This window comes from Ostrea edulis, chromosome 5, assembly GCF_947568905.1.
Source record: "Ostrea edulis chromosome 5, xbOstEdul1.1, whole genome shotgun sequence".
In the NCBI taxonomy this organism is placed as follows: domain Eukaryota; kingdom Metazoa; phylum Mollusca; class Bivalvia; order Ostreida; family Ostreidae; genus Ostrea; species Ostrea edulis.
The window spans coordinates 41,306,053-41,328,439 of NC_079168.1; the positions used below are offsets into that span (position 1 = coordinate 41,306,053).

Below are 22,387 nucleotides of genomic sequence, written 5' to 3' on the forward strand. Positions count from 1 at the left end.
GATGTACTGGTGTACCAAGTTTGATGTCTGTCAAGCAAAGGGTTATTGAATGGTCAGTATATTCCTATGCCCAGTTTGACCTTTGACCATATGACCTCAAAATCAATAGGGTTCATCTACTCCTTAGGATGTACCAGTGTGCTAAGTTTGATCTTTTTAAAAAAAAAAGGATTCTCAAGATATTGAGCGGACAGTATATTCCTATGTCCAGTTTGACACTTGACCTTTGACCTCAAAATCAATAGGGGTCATCTTCTTCTGAAGATGTACTGGTGTACCAAGTTTGATGTCTGTCAAGCAAAGGGTTCTTGAATGGACATTGAATGGTCAGAATATTCCTATGCCCAGTTTGACCATATGACCTCAAAATCAATAGGGGTCATCTACTCCTTAGGATGTACCAGTGTGCTAAGTTTGATGTTTTTAAAAAAAAAAGGATTCTCAAGATATTGAGCGGACAGTATATTCCTATGTCCAGAGTAGATTGACCCTTGACCTTTGGACCTGAAAAACAATAGGGGTCCTTTTCTACTCATAACCAACCCACATATGAAGTATCATTACCATCAAGTGAATGGTTCTCAATATATTGAGCGGACAACATGTGGTCTATCGACCGACCGACAGGTGCAAACCAATATGCCCCTCTTCTTTGAAGGGGGCATAATAAGAAGGCTCTCACTTGAAAACTGTGGGAGGAGTAGGGCGGACAAATCATGTACCCTCCATATAATAATTATTTCCAAATAAAGGGGCAAAACTCCTAAAAAAAGGTCCAAATGGATCAAAATTGCAGTATGATCTAGAGTGACCCACATAGAAGCTACACAGCAAGTTTCAGCATATGTGAAAGGGAAATGAAATTATAAAGAGAAAACCCCGAACGGACGGATGGACAGACGTACAGACATCGCTGTACCATAAAGACGGACGTATAAAAACTGATCACACACAGAACAAGCACTTGCGTATCGAATCATTTGAGAGACATAAACATAACGCGCTATTATCATTATATAAAATATTGATATACACACAAAATGATCTGTATTTTACCTGTTTATGTATTTTTAACATTTATGTCCGTCAGATGTCCGGGACGTTCCTTTAAAGGGTGTCCCGTGTCTCGGACCACAACCCCCTTGGCATGCAAAGGATCATTTCTCTGATTTTCGGAAATGAGTAGATTCAATGGGAAAACTTCAGGGAAACTCCATATCTATCACTGTTCGTTATCTTCACCTTTCATTTGAAACTCCAACACTTAGTGAACCGTCGTTAAATGGCTGAAATATTGCCAAAAAGGCGTAAACCTTAATCTCTCAATCATTGACAAATCTTATACTAAAGCACCATAAATTATTAGCAATAATTAATGAAGCTAGTGTTCAGATTTTAACTTCATTCGCAATACAACGGCAATTCTTGTGACCTCTACCTACATTGTAAATAATGGATGGGACGCTAGTATTCGAGTATTTATTATTATTATTATTTTAGATGAACTTGTTTTTTAACAAAAGTTTTGTATAACAGATCGCAACAATGTATTTTGGATACTTACAATGTATTCATTTCCCAGTTAAGAATGGGTGTTTATTAACTCTCTGATTCTTGTTTGCAATTTTACCTTTTCCTGCAACTCTTGAACAGTATAAAAAGTACATAATGTATGTGACTAATCTTCATTATTTACTTGTGTGAAATAGGGGAATTCCATCTCGTCCTAGATAGCGAATCTTGTCCCCATGGTGAAATTTTTCTATCCCACTGGAGTAAATAATGAAGGGTTATTTCTCCCATTTTATCTACAGTTTAGTACATTAAGTAACATGGAGAATATTTAAAATCCTCATGTGGGTTTAACATTTGGGTCCGTCAGATGTTCGGGACGTCCCGTTAAAGGGTGTCCCGTGTCGCGGACCACAACCCCCGTGGCACACAAAATATCATTTCCCTGATTTTCGAAAATGAGTAGTGTCAATGTAGGTCAAAAACTAATGAAACAGTTCGAAATAGGATGCCCGAAAATGGACACTTAATGTGTAAACTAAAAACCCCAAATCTGCCCCTCGAAGTTTTATCAAATTAAAATTTGAAGAACACAGTAGGTTTGTCGAGTGTGCGAGGCATCCGAGAAGTTCCGATTGTTGCAAGACAGAAAAAGCTCATATGACTGTCTCAAATGGGTAATGGCGGTCTCATACGGGTTATTTTATTTCAGCTACATGTATGACTAGCTTGGATTACATTGTGTCTGGAAAAACGTGACATCCGTTACTTAAAATAAGGATTTGGTCAGCAATAATTTGAGAAGGGTCTGGACTTGGATAGACATATCTGCGTATACTTTTATCTGAAGGATACACACATCCTACACAAACCATCGACTAAAATCTTTCAGATACCATTTTGATGATGTCTATCAGTCTCTCTATATACACCAGGTGGTGGATGCCTTGTACCATTTCCCATCCTTGGATCTGCGCCATAAAATGTTAAATCCCGATACCCACACATATTGTACATGTAGCATAGTGTCAATTCTCCGGAAAATTCACCCTTACATATGTAATTGATGATATGGGTGTCATAAATGACTGAGCTGTTTCAAATTACATATCTACATGTATCATAGTTGAAAATTCAAAGATGTTGGTATCAAGAACAATTTTAAAATACAGATAACCAGACAGGTCAATTCTGTAAACCGCTGGCAGTAAATTGTATGAAATAGACCTAAATTTAAGCATACCTCCGAATTCTTTGGACTTTCTGGAAATGGTGAAGAAAATAAGACCATAGGCTATAATCATTAAAGTCAGCGGCAAGAAGAACTGGATCAGCATACAGAAAATGTTGTATAATTTCTTATACGCCGGGCTGGGATAGCCGAGAATGTCCACACACTGGTAAAAATCTTCCTCGAAGGGGCCTCTGTGTACACTAAACAACAAAGCCTGTGGGATAAGAAACAAATACAGTGTTATTATTACATAATCTAAATGATAATGCAAAGCAAACGAGTTTTAAAAAACGTACATCATATCTTTTGATTTGAACATGTTCTGTTGTAGGATTGGTAACAAGTTCTAGTAACTTAGAAAACCTCTTCCTGCTAATTTTTCATACGCCCGTCAGAGCTGCGTCATAGTTTGGTATGGTGCAGATGTGTGTTTGATAAAGACTGTACTTATAAGGATCATCACAATTGGTGCACATGTCCTTAAAAATTAAAAAGGCCTGTTGTTTACTAAGGTAATATCTTCCATAGTTAAAATGCTAGGCCCATCAAATCGGTATACACGTTTCAAATGATAGGCCAAACTTGTAAGCACAGAAGACGGAAACACTACTATTGCGATATTCAACCATCATGATTATATGGGTTGTATTATGTTATGGTGTAATACTGTGTGTGTTTTGATATGGACAGAATTTCATGTAAAAAAAAAAAAAAAAAAAAGAGAGAGAGAGAGAGAATACATAAATTGGATTGGGCAGCAGGTGCAATACCTTTATAAGCTCTGCCCATTGGTCACCACAGATTAGTTGTATATGTAATTAATATAGTACATGAAAATGTAAACAAATGGATTATCACACAAATTACAATGACTAAACAGATTGCAAGCCTCCTGATTGAGAAGCTGGCAATGTATGATATTTACTCTACGTTTATATACTTTAATATGTGTATTTCTTGCTGGTTTATTGTTTCTTTTTGAAAGATGTAATGGAAGGTGATTTGTTAAGTCTGCAGGTGCAAACCTATCCATATATGATGTTGTGATCCGAGGAACATTTTACGTCCTAGTGGCCCTAAGGTTGTAATTATGATGTGGTCTTTAACATAATTCTAACATCGCTACAAAATGTTTGGAGTTTACGATTTTATAGAAGAGAATGAGCCCACGTTTTTTCTGATTTCTAAAGGTTTCCATCCCAATTCAGTATACAATTTACCTCTTGAAGAATTCTATTTATCTATCTGTAATGTTGCTGTGTGCCTAATCACTTGTCAAGACCCTGTGGAGAGGATATAGTGTACGGGTACGGAAATCTAATCTGGTATACTTGATTCCCATCATTAATCTTGGTGAAGTCTGCATATGAGTGAAAGATTCTCGAGAGAGACGTTAAACAAGATGCAATCAATCATGGCGAGAGGAATTCTCGCTGTCAAGGTCATACGTTCATTGGTAATCAGCTGGGAACATCAAAATTGGTGTACATATCACCCATGGTATCGTATGTTTTGAAAAATAATGTTGCTTCTCCAGTTTTATTTTATTAGAGTTATTAAGTATTTCTTCAGTTTGATATTTAACACAGCCATCTTAGAAATACTCTACGTGAGTGAAAAATTCTCGAGAGGGACGTTAAACAATATACAGTCAATCAGTCTTAGAAATACTCTGGAATGTTAAGAGAAAATGTCGAAACAACAACAAAGAATGGTTTAGTTGGATGTTAATCATTTCATGGATTACTACTGTGACTGGATATATTGGACAGAGGTATTTCTGGATATATTGGACGGGGATATTTCTGGATATATTGGACGGGCCGGAGTATTTTACAGCATGAGTGGTGTCCTTGTGTGCAGTATTAAGTAAAATCAAATTTCATCTAAATGTAAAACTTATGCAGTACCAATTTTGATGCACCAGATGCGCATTTCGACAAATAATGTCTCTTCAGTGATGCTCAACCGAAATGTTTGAAATCCGAAATAACAACAAACTTGTAAGAGCTATTCTAGGGGAAAACAGAGTGCCAAAAAGGTGAGCCAAATTCGTCCGAGGATAAGAGCTATGCATGAGGGAGATAATCCTTAATTTTGAAATGAATTTCTATATTTTATCACAGCAATTAAATATACATGAAAAACTTATACGGTACCAATTTTGATGCACCAGATGCGCATTTCGACAAATAATGTCTCTTCAGTGATGCTCAACCGAAATGTTTGAAATCCGAAATAACTATGAAGTTTTAGAGCTAAATATAGCCAAAAACAGCGTGCCCAAAAAGTGAAGCCAAATTCATCCAAGGATAAGAGCTGTGCATGAGGGAGATAATCCTTAATTTTGAAATGAATTTCTGAATTTTGTAATAGCAATTGAATATACATCCGTATTTTCAAGGTAGTAACGAAGTACTTAGCTACTGGGCTGTAGAGACCCTCGGGGACTAACAGTCCACCAGCCGAGGCCTCGACCCAAGGGTCATAATGTAAAACTTATACGGTACCAATTTTGATGCACCAGATGCGCATTTAGACAAATAATGTTTCTTCAGTGATGCTCAACCGAAATGTTTACCTTTCCTTCAACCGACATTTTTGAAATCCGAAATAACAACAAACTTGTAAGAGCTATTTTAGGGGAAAACAAAAAACCAAAAAGTGGAGCCAAATTCGTCCAAGGATAAAAGCTATGCATGAGGGAGATGATCCTTAATTTTGAAATGAATTTCTATATTTTACCACAGCAATTAAATGTACATGTACATCCGTATTTTCAAGCTAGTAACGAAGTACTTAGCTACTGGGCTGTAGATATATATGCATAATAGTGGATGATATCTCCCTCATGCATAGCTCTGATCCTTGGACGAATTTGGCTCCAGTTTTTTTTTTTGGCACTCTAGTTTTTCTTTTAGCTCTTAACAAGTTTTATCTCATTTCGAATTTCCAAAATTTGGGCTTGAGCATCACTGAAGAGACATTATTTGTCGAAATGCGCATCTGGTGCATCAAAATTGGTACCGTATACGTTTTACATCATAATTATATACATAAAAGCAACACATGCATTTATAAAACTAAAAGATATGTATCTAAAATATATTGATGAAAAAAATCGTATATGCAATATTTCTACAGTAAAATCCCGCGATTCAGAGGAGGCGAGGAGAGTCCTAATGATGACGTAAAATGACTAATCACAGTACTGATACTATGTATAGAAAGATTCTAATTTATAGGAATGTTATACAAGGATTTAAATTTGTGTTTCCAGCGGAAAAAGCCATAAATAACATGTTCTCTCTTCATTCTGAAAAAGGAAAAGCAGATCGTGTTAATTATCCCCCAAAAGCAAAACCATGTAATTGTTGTCAGAAAGTAGTACACATTTGGATTCTGAATATGGGATATCCTGCATAACGAAGAATTATGGCTTCCATTCATACACCTGTCATCCTTGAATCTTGATTCCTTTTTGTCTCTTGGCAAAAACGTCACATATATCATCGTTGCATGGAGCGGCACTGGCAGAAAGGTTGACGGATAAAACATCAACTCACAAGACAAAGAAGCATTCCAAGACACTATTAATGCAATCATCCTTCTCCCCACCAGCCTTGCCTAATGTGTTAATCAATATTCCGAGTTAAACTTGTCTGTCCGATTTATTGTACTATTACTTCATTTTGACGTTCTCTTATTAATTTACGTACTTTCTTTCAGTTTTCTATAATAGTATAAAAGAAGAAATATGCCTGGGGATTTTAAAGATCAAAACTGGTTTGGGCCCCAATGAGATAAAGCATATGGTAGAAAGACCTTTCCTTAGTTGAAGTATCGGCGAGTGTTTCCCCTTCTATTATTGGTCTTATGAATTATCAATGGTTTGGAACTACTATCGAAGAGTTTACGTATCGAGTTTAATTAAATATAATTTGGTAGCATGCTAATTTAAGGAGATATATCCTACCTGAAGGCAGGTTAGGATTGCAAATATTTTCTATCCAAATAAACGTGTTTTGAAATTAATTAAAATCAAACGGGGGGAAATGCACAGGGAAACATGATATAAGGAAACGTCAGAAATGACGAACTTACAAATAAGCATGCTATCTTTGTTGCATGAGTTAAATCCAGGTGAAGGTATAATTAATGAACACGATTTGAGCTGAAAATTTTCAAATTATATTTTTCATTTCTATTGTTTACAATGCTTAATTAAAATATTTCTAATGGTCACCCAAAATTAAGTTATCAGTAGTTGATTTACAGCACTCACAACTCTGTTATGTAAACAAGGCTCGTGCCATGTTTTTTATTTATTAGACTGCTTAATAGAAATTAGCATGTTTGAAACAAAAGGAGATGTGCAAAACACTAGAAAATATTTAATTGTGTTAAGAATTCACTTATAAATCGAAATAATCTGCTTTAAACGAAACTTTTACTAGCATATTTAACCTATGAAAACAAAAACATGGCACGAGCCTTGTTTACATAACAAAGACTTGTGACCTCTGTATCTCCCATGTACCTTGACTACTGACATTCAAAATTTTGCTGATCTTTAGTAATACCTTAGTTAAACATTCTAAACAATAAAAATGGAAAAATAAAATTTGAAAATTTTGAGCTCAAATCGTGTCCATGTCCCTTTAAGACCTGGGTACCTGTAAAGTGCGAAACGAAATCTACCGAAACGAAACGAAATCTACCAAAACGAAACGAAACCCACCGAAACGAAACGAAACGAAACAGATTGTATAACTGAACTTTTTAAATTAAAATAATTAAAAATGATATCTTAGGCCCTTGTGAAAGTTACCACAGATAAATAAAATTTGCCTCCCCTTTGATGTAGGCTTTGGGCTTGACTGATACAAAGTTTTAAAAGTTGGAAGGAGGGTGAGTAAGGACAAAGTACATGTCCGAAGTTGATTAAATACCATGTGAAATTAGTTTCGGATCAGTAAATTTCAGAACGGAGGGTTACAGTCTCAGAGGTCTGGGGAAACACACTAAACGAGGGATGGGGGTCACCGGCGTTGGATCCGCCTTTGGGTATAGATACATTGTTTGAAGAAGCTGGTGTCTGAGAAAGTTGAAAGCAGGAAGAGCTCTTAACTTCTTATTTTATCTCTAACTGCTGAGGTGCGAGTACTTTCAATAATGAAATAAATTAAATTGTATACCATATTATATGAATGCAATTCGGTAAAATATATATACATGTATTATCAAAAATTATTATTGATATGTAGTTAGTCTAAAGATAACTCTATACATTTGGGGTGTTGCTAAGACGTGAAATTGAAAACGGGACGGAAAACGGAAATTGTTTTATGCAATAATATTAGGAGGAGGTCAGCATTTTGCAAAATCAAAAGGCTTATGAACAAAGGAAGCATAAATTGCAAAGAGAACGGGAGGACATACTCAGAATCCACCGTTTGATATACTACATACAAATACACAATATTCACATGTATACATAGATTTGTCTTTAGAACAAAAAACACTGAAACATGTATTTATGCCCAAACGCGGATCCAGCGCCGGCGACCTCGTTAAGACCTCTGACCTGTGAGACTGTAACTCTCCGTTCTGAAATGTATGGATCTGAAACTAATTGCACATGGTATTTAATCAACTTCGGATATGTACGTTTTGCTTACTCACCCCCCGCCCCCAATCCAATTTTTAAAATTTTGTATCAGTCAAGCCCAAAGCCTACATCAAAAGGGAGGCGAATTTTATTTGTATGTGGTAACTTTCACAGGGGCCCAAAATACAATTTTTAATTACTATAATTAAAAGAGTTCGGTTGTACAATCTGTTTCGTTTCGGTAGGTTTCGTTTCGTTTCGGTGGGTTTCGTTTCGTTTCGGTAGATTTCGTTTCGTTTCACACTTTACAGGAACCCTTAAGACCTGGGCAATATTGATATATATGTTTTCATTAATTTAGCGGAAAACAGGTGGTAATTCTCAGATTATTCTTATAATAAGAATAGGAAATATTCTTATACATTTTTATGGATAAACAGTCCAGGGGTCCGTATTTGCCCTGTTCTGGATCTTGATTTCTTTATAGGAATTATGAGATTGATCACTACTCGTTATCTTCACTTTTTCATTTGAATATCGGTGGATTAAAGATAGCGGAATGTAAATACTCGTTATCGTCGGTTATCGGTATTAAACACAGTGCTATAATTAATTTAACTCCTCCACATGGTATTTTTTAACTAGAAAAATATTCAACCAAATACACAGACGATTGTAATATTTCACGTATTGAACAGACATCATTCAGATTTCTGATAAAATATTGTTTAACGTCGTTGTTAACATTTAGTATTTTCTACTTTTTCATAATCACTAAATCATTTATAATCAAAGTTGCCGTTAAGTATATTTTGATAAAGGGGTTACAATATGAAACCTTTTTCTCAATCCCTCCCCCCTAACAGAAATTAATCTATAGTTAATTATAGATGGTGCATTTTATTACAATTACTCAAATTCTGCAGTGGTTTTCCCACAGTGAATCAGAGTTTCGTTGTTTTCACCATAGTACACCAGAGTTTTGTTTATACAGGGTCTTAAGCCGAAACGGTGATATGTCATCCTTATATTTTATATTGGCTTTGAAGTTGGATCAGTGTCCGGTTTTTAAGTTATATCGAACGCCACAATGAATGTTCTGCCAGAGGGTTTGTGATCCCTGAATGATAAATCAAAGTTTTATTAGTCGAACATATGTAACCTTAGAAGATGAAAGTGTCAAAGTTTTTATTATATAATAGTTTATCAATGTTTACGTATATCACAATAAATCACTTCAATGAAGTACATGTATGTAGCTTCACATTAAAGGTGGTAAACAATTTCAAAAATTTAAATGTTTGTAATACCTGTATTTTTTTTTTATCAAGTTGAAGACGAATGATGAAAGACTACCACTTTGCAAAAACAATCATTTTATATAATCATCAAATAATGTTTCAGTGACATATTCACATAGAAACGTCACCTGCTATAAGTGAAGCACCACAAGTTTTGATCTAAGCATGTCGCTCGTCAAGACCATTTCAGTGGTAGATCTCCATGACACGGGACTTCGGTTTTTAAAGTCATATCTAAAATATAAGTCACTTTAGCTTCTACCGCCCGACATTTGGCGAGAAGACGGTCAACACTGACGTTAAACGTCCTAGATTTGACGAAACCATCGGGGATAGAGAGTTGAACGTTTTAGTGCGTACCCGTCATGTGTATTCCAGGTATTTTTAATCGTGGTCTCGTAGGGATTCGGGTTAGAATAGGTCCTCAGTACCCCTTGCTTGTCGTAAGAGACGACTAAACGGGACGGTCCTTCGGATGAGACCGCTTAAAACCGAGGCACTGTGTCAAAGCATGTGTGGCACGATAAAGATCCTTCCCTGGTTAAAGGTCGTAAGCGCCGAGCGTAGGCCTAAATTCCGGCATTAGTGACGTCTCTATATGAGTGAAAAATCTTCCGGAGGGACTTTAAACAATATACAATCAATCAATCATTAAGTCCCGCACAATGCGACTACCCGGGTACGAAATTTCGTCATATATGAATTTTTAATAATAAAGGGGAGTCCTATAGAAAATCGGAACCACTTCGCCATCGACAAAGTACAGCGGTTGAATTGTGTACAATATACACTTTTTGATAATAAGTAAAGGTAACGGACAGTGATTAATTTCATAAATCCTACATAAATTTGAAAATAAAGAGAAGAGCAGATATACCAGAGGTGGGATAGGTGCCTAAGAGTAACCATTTTGTGTTGACTGATCACTAGTGTGATTAAGACGGTACAGTTATCTAGCATAGAAAATGGTATTAATGAGTCGTGTATTCAATGTTCATCTTCTATGTTAAGAGCAGATTTACTAGATTCTTGTGCAAATATCAATGGTGAAGTTAACGAACAGTGACCAATCTCATAACTCCTATAAGCAATACAAAATAGAGAATTGGGCAAACACATATCCCTTGATATACCAGAAGTGGGATTAGAACCTAGGAAGAGAAAGTATTCCTTGTCGACTGGTTACACCCGCCGTGTGCCTTATATCTTGAGCATGGTAAACGGAGTGTGCTAAGTGCGGCCTAACAATTGGTATAAAACACGTCAAGCACCTGACTCAATGAAACATGAAGGTTGTATTAGCAAACTAGACCGTTATAAAGACCACAGAAATTGTGAAATGCTGAATTTAAACGAGACTGTTGAAACCCCTGCACCCATCAACTTGCTTGTTGGTAACCTGCCTCGATTTAAAAATTGATCATACGCAGAAGACGCTTTTGCGTATCGAATCAGTTGAAATACATACACACGATATGGTGATGATGGAATATTGCTACACAAATATGGGAAGTTGACGACGGAGAAGCTGAAATCATCCCGTTTGTCATAAAGGTTAATTGTTAGGCCTAGTTTGTCATAAATATCTATTTTCGTTAAGATATCTAAGTATGAAGCAGAAGTGGGCGACTCTGTGGTCTTTTATTTCGTTTATTTTTATATGCATGTTTCTTGGATGGATATGAATAATTGTGTATTGTTGAAAGTCCCTCTCGAGAATCTTTCACTCATATGGGAACGCCATCATTGCCGGTGAGGGGCTGTAAAGTTTAGGCCTATGCTTGGCGCTTACGGTCATTTACTAGGGAGTGCTCTTTATCGTGCTACATCTGCTGTGACATGGGGCCTCGTTACAACAATGAAGGGGTACCGATGACCTATTCTAACCCGGCTCCCCATGGGATTCATGGATAAATAAAATCTATAATATTATGGCATCACTTTCATGTGTAAAATACATTAAAATTTACCTTTCGTTTGTTAAGTACACGCAACACGCATACGCTTCCTAGCTGCACTCTCGGGGGGGGGGGGGGGGGGGGGGCATATTCATAAGAACCAGAGAGGTACAGAACCACCCCTTATAAAAACCTTCAATTTACGGCGCAGGAAAAAAAAATGCGCACGGTTGAGGCCTTATATATATACGTTGCATTCTTGCATCGCCGTCTTATAAATTTAATATAAAATTAGATGTGTCGGCACGCCACAAATGTCTCCGCCTGCAGTAAAGTCAAATGTAGGAAATCCATCGAAGAATAGCATTAAATGTGGTATTCAGAATTTATGTTACACGCATTTAGTACAATGAAGAACTTAACATTAACCTTTTATTTGTTTTAACAGCCATAGAATAATTTTTTCTATGTTACAGGGGCACAACTCCATAAAAAATCAACGAACCGGAACAAAACTCAAACTCGATCTGTAACTCATCAATATACCCCTGCATACAAAAAAATCAATTCAATATCTCTAGGAGTTTAGAAAAAAAAGTTCGAAAAACTGATCCTAACAGTAATTTTTCTATCAACAATCAACAAACCGGAACAATATTCAAACTCGACCTGTAATTGATCAACATACACATCGTGTTGCAGAAGGACGGACAAGGATAAAACTATATGCCCCGACCACTTTCTGGCGGGAGCATGATATTCCTAGCTGTGGAATCACCAGAATTTGTGGGGATGAATTTCCATGGATACCCATATACCACGAATTTCAAACCACAACGAAATACATAATTTATACAATATTCCAATGTACGATACCTACCTCAACGAAATTACAAACCGTAAAATGTCCACAAACCAGGAAAATTACCCCCATGAATTTAAATGATTCTACGGTAATACGGTATACAGTGTATAACAAAGGACATATACCTATTTCTTGTGACGCTAAAATACTTTACTTTTTTATTGTTATGTCACTATCAAGAAAATGTAGGTAAAATTAATTCTTTACCATGAGTAAACGTATCTAACCTCGTAGCTCTGTGTTACCGACATATCTCCGAAATATCTTCTTTGGAAATTTTAGGAAAATGTGCATGTAGTTTCATGTTTTTCAAAGGTTTTTTTTAGAAATAGGTAAATGCTCATTAATTCATTATAATATTTGATATCTATTGAAAGAATAACATTTCCTATGTCTTACTCGGGGTGTTGAACGACTTTAAGTAATAATATTGGATGAAAATCAATTCATCTCTTATCACAGCGCTTCAGTAACATCCGTCTCTTGATAATGGACATGAAATGTTGTTTATTTAATGTACGGTGATACACTTCATAAAAGCAAGCTTTTAAAATTAGACTCAAATATTCAGGAGCCTTCATAATTGCGTGCCAACATGATAGATGTTAGGATTTTATATTAAAATAGCAACAGACACTGGTTGTTCTCCCTGCTCTATACATTACTTACCATCAACAACATCTGAAAAATAAACCGATACAAGCCAATCTACGCGAAATATTACCAACTCACATCTACCTGGGATCTCCTCTCTTGTCATTTATAGCCCACCCAAAGATATTGTTCGCATGATAAATTTGAATTTATTTATTATTAGATTTTATTATAACGTGGAATCAGATATACCATCATACAATTGTCAGTCTAATATTTTCTTCGATGCTTTTATTTTCCACAAATAAATAAATTCACGTGCAGACAACAATACCTTTCATTTTTACCTCTATCTTTTTTTTATTCCCGGGGGCACCCCAATAAACTAATTAGCATTCAATTCCAAAGAATCTACAACTGAGAGACAATTGTAATATAATTCGAAAATCTTCAATCATTTCGGCAGCAATTTTAAGGAACTCATTACAAGACTTTATTACAAAATGCACAACTTCGACATCTTTTAAATCAGCCCACTTCAAATATTATTTTGATTCTCAATGATACTCAATAATATAATTAAGGTAGTATTTATATGTATGTAAATTAACTGTGAATATTTTCATGTTCTCGATATATATACATAATGTTTATGCTCTCCATTTTTATAAGAATATAAAATACTATTCGAAAAAAAATGGTTTTCTCATGCCCCGCAGCTTTGTTATTTTTCTTGGCAATTGACAACAGAATAAATAGTGTTGGTTGAAAATTGTCATTGATTAATGACGATTGAAGACGTTGACAACTTATTTACAACCCTTATAATAGGGAGATCCCCGAGTATCAAAACTACAACGCAGACAACCTAAACAAGAATGACATTGGGATCTCCCTAATTTTTATCAATCTTGTTAAATACAAACATAATAAAATAGAAAAATAAGGTGGCACCTTCAAATTTTGCCATAAAATCCAATGACAATTGGATTTCTACCACCCAAGGGAGAAAATGAACAAAAAACAAAAACACAACGGTTTTAAAAAGAGGATTGATTTTTTTCAGGCCACACTCAACATTTTTTCAGTTATATGGTAGCGCCCAGTTTTTGTTGTTGAGAGAACTCAGATACAATGTACCTGAGAAGAGACCACCGATCTTCCGAAAGTAAACTGGGGAACTTTCTCACTTACCGGTGCGAGCGGGATTCGAACCCGCACGGACAGAGGTGAGAGGCCGTGTGATGTTGAGCACGATGCTCTAACCACTCGGCCAAAATAAAAACTTTTTCAGGATCAAAAGTTTGCCAGATTTTTTATTTTATTCAGTGAATGAAATTCCTCTGAAAGATATATTTCAATCATGCGCAAAATTTAATTAAATAAAGATTTTGCAAAAACCTATGACATCACATGAGGATCGATCTACCTTAAGGACTTTAAAAACGCACATGTTTAGACCTGAACTACATTCAATGCATCACAAAATTAGCGCGCGGTTGTAATATTGATGGATTTATAACAGCATTGGAAAGTTTCACAAATTCTGACATAAATGCCTGTGCTCGTGGTAAGAATAAGTTAACAGTGTGGGACAGAAAGACTGTCACGAATTTTACAGGAGGGACATTCTTCGAATTGTCATTACCCTGTCTACTGATTGGATCGTGGAAATACGATTACAAGAAAACCAACACGTCCAATTAATTATCGCAGACAATGCTGATATAGATGTTTCGGAAATAACTACTACATTTGGATGCAAGTTCTTACAATTTATCATTACTCACTTGCAATAAAAAGTTCAGTAGATTGATTGATTGATTGTATCTTGCTTAACGTCTCGCTCGAGAATTTTTCACTCATATGGAGACGTCACCAAGACCGGTGAAGGGCTTCAAATTTAGGCCTATGCTCGGCGCTTAGGGCCATTGAGCAGTGAGGGTTCTTTAGCGTGCCACACTTACTGTGACACGGGACATCCGTTTTTAAGGTCATCTCCGAGGACCCGTGACATTCACACGTTTGGCGATGGAACTGTCACTACCTGTTTTAACGACTTAGGTCTGTCGCGATCGGGAATTGAACCCCGGCCTTCCGCATGCGGGGTTCAGTAGAAATGGCATATTTAACAGAGAAGAATTTAAGACTCAGAAAGTCCGGGATATAATTGTCTGGAGAATGTTCAAAGCCAAGAGTAACAGTGTACAGTGATAAAGGTACGTTTCACGGATTTCTCAATACATATATTGCTAAGCTTTTTATGTTGGGACGTAAATCTTGATTACATGCAGTGACGGATCCAGAGGAGGGATTATGGGCTGCGCTCCCCCACCCCCCTTCGTCAGAAAATTTAACTAAGACAGGTGATAACGAATTTTGAGGGTGGATCCCCCTTTTCAAAACCAAAATTAATGATAGACCCCCCCCCCCTTAAAAAAATTCCTGCATCCGCCAGTGACATGTAGTCTTAACTTATTTCATATTGATAGAGTGTATTGTGAGGTGGTTTATTTTTTGTAATGGATGGTTATTGTAGAAAGAGCTGCTACTGCGTTTACAAGAGGAGATTTATTACATGTAGTACCAGCTGGTATATAAGATCCAGGCGTGGTTGTACGAGAGGCAATTAACTGTTGAACTGACGTGGGAATTGATTACTTTTCTTCATCTTTAAAACACCACCTACCGCCAGTGTGTGTTCACTGTGGAAAAGTTGACAATCTATTGGATGATACTAATATATGTCTATATATCTGCTCTTTATGAGCAAGATTCTGCTGTTAGACAGATATGTGAAAATTGTAAAAATAATGGCAAGGATGCTGGAGTTTCTACACAAGAAGCGCAGAAGATTCTTATCAATATAATATTAGTAGCAGTTGTAATTTAAGAGGATGCATTTGTGTATATGCGTCTTTAACTTAAAAACAAAACACCCTTTATCGCAATAACATGTTATCGTTTGGCTCTTCTCCTTTTAGATCGCTCATAAATTTTCATACTTCAAAATTTTAAGTTTAAAATCATCAAATCGCTTGCTTTACTCATTTTTTCTCTTGTCTATAATCTCAAGACCAAAAAATTAAATTGGTGTAGCCTATTCAGACCATTTTTAGGTCACCTTAGTAAACTCAGGTGACCTATTGCAATCGGTTGAACATTTTTATCGTCTTGATAACTACCAGTCCAATTCTTTTCAAATTTAGTATGCAGTATCTTTGGGACAAGGGGGACATAAATTGTAAATTTCAGGTCTCCAGCACCCTTGGGGCCTTAGGGGCGGGCAAAAACTGCCCAAAATTGACAAATTGTCAAAAATCTTCTTCTCAAGAACCGCACATGTGTAAGAAAAACTAAATGCATGGTGATGGAGAGCAGGACGGCCTCTACTAAAATTGTAAATTTCATGATCCCCGGGGTTAGGGTTCTGACTCCAGGGTGGGGCCAAACTTGGTGTATAGTGTTTATGTGTAAAACACTTAAAGCTGTATGGTCCGAATTACAATATTTTTTTCCATCTCGTAAAAACGCTATTAAATCATCACACGTATGTAGTTATGAGACTGTACGACATATCATAAATTATTTCACCTGTTTTAACCCAAATAATTTGATTTTAAATCGATGTTTACAAATAACCGCGTCACTCTGCCATTTCAAGTGACAGTCACGTGACCAGTTCAAACTTTCAGGTCATAAGACATCTGTGTAAAGCTGTGTATTTTGTTATAACAGTACCGTACCATAAGTTTAATAAAAATAAAAATATCAAATACCTCTTTTAATTCGTTGTTTTACGCTCTTTCAGCCTTAAAACTAGACATTTGCGTATGAGTTAATGCATCATGTTGGGATTCCCCTTATGCGCGTGGGTCTATTTATAGACGTCTATTATGGGATGATTTATATATGTAGCCACTATATTTACTTTCTAAATAATATTCGCACTGTTTTCTTTTACATGCAGATGTTTCCCATCTCCTATGCAATGTGTACTGCTCACGAGTCAAACTAGAAAATCAGAACAAATTTCCTCGCTAGTTTTATACAGTCATGTCGATTTACGATATCAGTAAAGCTGTAAAGGAAAAGAACTGCTCACACTTAAGAGTTATTAGATTTTATCGTTACAAGTGGCCGTCAAACTCTTAGCTAAAAATGCATATATTGATTGTATATTGTTTAACGCCCTACTCGAGAATTTTTCTCTCATATGAAGACGTCACCATTGCCGGTGAAGGGCTGCAAAATTTAGCCCTATGCTCGGCGCTTACGGCCTTCGAGCAGGGAGGGATCTTTATTGTGTCACACCTGCTTCACCTTGCCTATGACACGGGGTCTCGGTTTTTGCGATTTCATCCGAAGGACCGCGCCATTTAGTCGCCTCTTACGATATAAGATAGATTTATTTGTTCAACAATGTTTAAGTTTTGTATATAAAAATACTGACCGATAAAAGGTGAAGATAACGAACAGTGATCAATTTCATAACCATTAAAAGGAATACAAAATAGAGAGTTGGGCAAACACGGACCCCTTCATATACATGTACAAGAGATGGGCTCAGATCTGAATAAAAATCTGTTTGATCTGAATAAAAATACAGACAGATCTAAAGTGTGCACTCAGACGGTATGGAAAATAGTGTACGATTTTACCACATTTCCAGAATTTAAATATTAAGCGCATGATTCGTATGACAGAGTCTACCGATACCTTCCGAAGGTCTCAGTTATTGCTGTTAATATGCGTTCTCCTTTAGTGTTATCATTGTACTCAGGTATTACCCACAGTAGATTTTATTTTCCAGAAAAAAAAGCAATGAGCACTGCGTCTATGAAGCATTGAAATCCAGTCTTAATTGATAAATCGAATCTGGTATCATTGCAATTTAATAGTCATGTAAGTTGTTGTTTAGTGCAAAGTTTTTCAACTCGAACATCAATGGGAATAAGGAGAACGATCGTGCTTCTTTGAGCAATTATCATCCATAATAAATGAGAGGAACCGAGGACTTGGTATTATAAGACTGTCGTTAGTTAATTTTCAGAACATTCGCCCTTTTTATGCTAAAAGAATAATCAGTATGAGCTTTTTGTCAGTTTGCCCGTAAAATTAGAGAGAAACGACAGTTCACAAGTGGTTCGACAAAATCTAATCAGTTTGTTATTTTATTCCCATTGGTAAGTCTATTAATTTTGGTTGGTTGTATATTCGTTACTAGCTTGAAAATGCGGATGTATATTTAATTGCCGTGATAAAATTTAGAAATTCATTATCCTTAGACGAATTTGACTTCACTATTTTGGCACACTGTTTTCCCCTATTATAGCTCTAAAACTTCATTGTTATTTCGGATTTCAAACATTTCGGTTGAGCATCACTGAAGAGACATTATTTGTCGAAATGCACATCTGGTGCATCAAAATTGGTACCGAATAAGTTTTACATTATGACCCCTGGGTCGAGGCCTCTGCTGGTGGACTATTAGTCCCCGAGGGTACAGCCCAGTACCTAAGTACTTCGTTACTAGCTTGAAAATACGGATGTATATTTAATTGCCGTGATAAAATTTAGAAATTCATTTCAAACACTCGGCATCAGGTGTGAATGTCATGGGTTCTTAGAGATGACCTTAAAAACGGATGTCCCATGTCACAGTAGGTGTGGCACGCTAAAGAACCCACACTGCTCAATGGCCGTAAGCGCCGAGCATAAGCCTAAATTTGAAGCCCTTCACCGATCTTGATGACGTCTGCATATGAGTGAAAAATTCTCGAGAGGGACGTTAAACAAGATACAATCAATCAATTTGGTTCAGTGGTTCTTCAAAAGATTTTTCCTATATATTTGTATGGACAACTTTGATCCCCTAATGTGGCCCCATCCTTACCCCCCCCCCCCCCCCGGAACCATGATTTTAACAAACTTGAATCTGCACTATGGCAGGAAGCTTTCAAGTAAATTCCAGCTCTTCGGGCTCAGTGGTTCTTGCGAAGATTTTTAAATAACCACATCGTATTGTTGCATTTTGTGATTATCTCCCCTTTGAGCATTGTCCTGTATTTGAACAAACGTGAAAGCCCTTCACCCAAGGATGCTTTTTGCCAAGTTTGGTTGAAATTTGCCCAGTGGTTCTGGAGAAGAAGTCAATAATGTATATTAAGTTTACTGACTGACAACAGACAGGAGACGGACAAAAGGCAAACAGAAAAGCTCACTTGAGCTTTTAAGTGCAAAACATGTCATGTTTAGAACACTAGCTCAACAACATGCGTTGCGACCCCAATTTTTCTTTTCAATTTCTTAATTCTCTATCAATGTAGAAATCAAAATTACACTTCCCAAAAAATTGACATTCCATGTACCTGATCAAGATATAGGGCTCATGGCGGGTGTGACCGGTCGGCAGGGGATGCTTACTCCTCCTGGGCACCTGATCCCACCTCTGGTATATCCAGGGGTCAGTGTTTGCCCAACTCTCTGTTTTATATTACTTATAGGAGTTATGCGATTGATCACTGTTCGTTATCTTCGCCTATTACTCCAAATCTCAGGTGCAAACCTCTTTAAATTCGTTCGTATGTCAAAAAATGTGCAAGTCTCTTAATAAATTAACCTCTTTGATTTTGCTCTTTAAAAATGTTATATAACATGCATTACATAATTTCTCGGGAACTATACCGGAATATTTACCCCTTGGTGACAGAAAATCCCTGAAGTGTTATGTCGACCTTTGCCCACAACATCGGGCAACATAACACCCCAGGGCTTTCCTGTCACCTCGGGGAAATATTCTGGTATATTGCCCTCGAATCCATGCAATATATGTATATTATCACATGTTTACTCCTTTGTGCACTGGATATCACCAATTTTAATTATTACACTATGTTTTCCTACGCCGTTTATGACCTCACAAACAGGCGTCAATTTACGTTGTTTGACTACAAAATGCCAGGAAGCAAAATCCCATTAACATGTGATATAAAAAATCCCTCATGATTTGATACGATTTATATCCAATTCGATGTGTATTTTTATCCCCTCGCCATAGATTGACTGATTATATATTGTTTAACGTCATGCTCGAGAATTGTTCACTCATATGAGGACCTCTCGAGGATAGAAACACACAGCTTGTTGAATATAAATCATATCAAACCATGCACCGGTGATCCAATATTTATAGGAACTTCTATGGTTTGTGGTTAGATAATTATGATTATTTTCCATCGAGTTGTGTGTTTTCTCGCCAAGGCTCGGGGATAGAAAACACATAAGTTGGATAATAATCATATCCAACCACAAAATCATAGGATATTCTTTTCATCACATATTTTAATCCCAACAGACTATTGAATTTGCATTTTAAAAATTCTCTAACGTTTACCTCAACCCAAACACCATTCGTAACGTTAACACTGCTTAAGTACATGTAGTTCGTTGGGAAATGTAAATAAAAATGAATATTGACTGTCACAATGTTTAATTCATAAAATATCATTTTTAGATAAGAAAAAAATCATTTTCGGACGTTTTACATTGAAATTATGTGATTATTTATGAAAATGTCATTTATCCGAATCTGTGTCATTTATGACGCGCGATCTTTTGTTGGTGTTGTTTTTTTGATTTGTTGTAATCGCATGTGTAATGTTGACGATGAATTTTCACCATGTACATCGCCATTCAGAGATTGTTTGTTTTTTGTTACATGGATGGTCGTTGAACTTTCATTGTTAGATGTGCTTGTCTTTCTTCTTTCATATTCTGCATCTGTGATGGAATCGTTTTCTGTACAGTTGAATGTGGCGTATCCCGGGTTCATTTTGTGCATGGAGTTGGAAAGATAATGGGGTAAATATGTGAAAAAAATATCTTAGTGTGTTGGCTTCCTAATGTGAACGATCGGGTTTTCTAACACTCATGATCAGAATTACACAGTACGACTTTCAGTTTTGACAAGAGATGGGGATCGTGCAATACAACGGTTTTCACTTTGAGTTTCAAGAAAAACTACTTCATGTCACCTAATGTTTTTTTTTCCCAATGTATTCCTTGAGAAAAGTTTACGATCGATTCAAAACATGATCAGGCGTTGTATGCAATGTCGCACTGCAGGCTGTTTCACTTCATGAAGACGATACACTGTAACTAAGTTAGTAGGTAATGAAAATTACAGGCCATAACTAATGACTTCACACATATAAATACATTGTTTTCAAAGATTGAAAAATTTAATACCTGTGCCACTTCCATCTATTTTTACGTTATTGATATTGCGCGAAATAACATTTTGAACAAGACTACCGTTAACGGCACAACTTACGCCCATCAGACAGTGCAATTCAAGTTGTCAGCATATGCACTCTGAATTGATATCACACATATTCTGAATAGAAAAACCTTTAAGTACGTCATGGAGCACCAATCCATATGATATGTGATTTGATTAATCTGTATTTCCTTGAAAGGGAAGTTGTGACGAAATGTCAGTACAATATCTGTATCTATGACTAGAAAAATTCCAGGAAACTATTTAACCTGTTTTAGTCCTAAAGTAAGTCATGATGCACCAATTAAGTTGAGATGTGAACTGACTAAATGGATTTCTCTAAGAGGCAAAATTGCAGAGCAATACATGTATCCATAACGGAAAAAAATCTGGAAAACTGTTTGAACTATTTCTACCCCTAAGTAGGTAATAGTGCACAAATTCAGTAGGGCTGGGTATCATTTGAAAAATTTCGATACAATACAGAGAGAAGATTTGTGATACCTATTGACGATACAATATAAGTACACTTAATTTTGAGGATTAAAATGATTAAATAATAACAAAAATAAAGCTTCACCTATTCTTTTTGTTTCATTTGCATATAGTGTTAGCTTGAATTAATCTATCATAAAAGACAATTGTGCCTGAAATTATTATCTACTTGCTTTTATCAATATTGTTAACATATTTTTCTCTTCATGAAAACAAGGGCATCCACATTATCTGGCTTTAAACAAACCCTAATTGCTGATACAATATCTCCCGCTCTAAGTCTAAGGCAGCAGAGGAAATTATTTTCAGGATGAATATTCACAAATGAATTACCTGTATAACTTCATTTATTTGTTCATATATTTCTTCATACAAAAATTGCGACTGCAGATCACGTTCGACTCTGATCACTACATACATTCATCGATAGATTTTTCGCCATTTTTCTGACATTTAGCTTTATGATGTAATCGCAGATGTGTTGTTAAATTACTTGTACCACCAGAGCTTACGATCTCAGTTCCACAAACGTTACACTTTGGTTTTTTGAAGCTACAAATATGTAATATTTGAAAATTGAGACCACGTTATCGTAA

At 36.2% G+C, this 22,387-nt stretch overlaps 1 protein-coding gene across 1 annotated transcript in view; it reads right to left on the reverse strand.

Moving 5' to 3' along the window:
* Positions 1 to 2,246: 2,246 nt before the first annotated feature.
* Positions 2,247 to 22,387, reverse strand: part of LOC125651166 (gonadotropin-releasing hormone receptor-like) — a 41,759-nt gene continuing 21,618 nt past the window's right edge. Inside the window, exons 2-3 of the mRNA XM_048879752.2 lie at positions 2,756 to 2,960; positions 2,247 to 2,356 (exon numbers count right to left, since the gene is read on the reverse strand). Of these exons, the coding sequence (XP_048735709.1) occupies positions 2,247 to 2,356; positions 2,756 to 2,960 (315 nt within the window). The remainder of the gene's footprint in view (positions 2,357 to 2,755; positions 2,961 to 22,387) is intronic.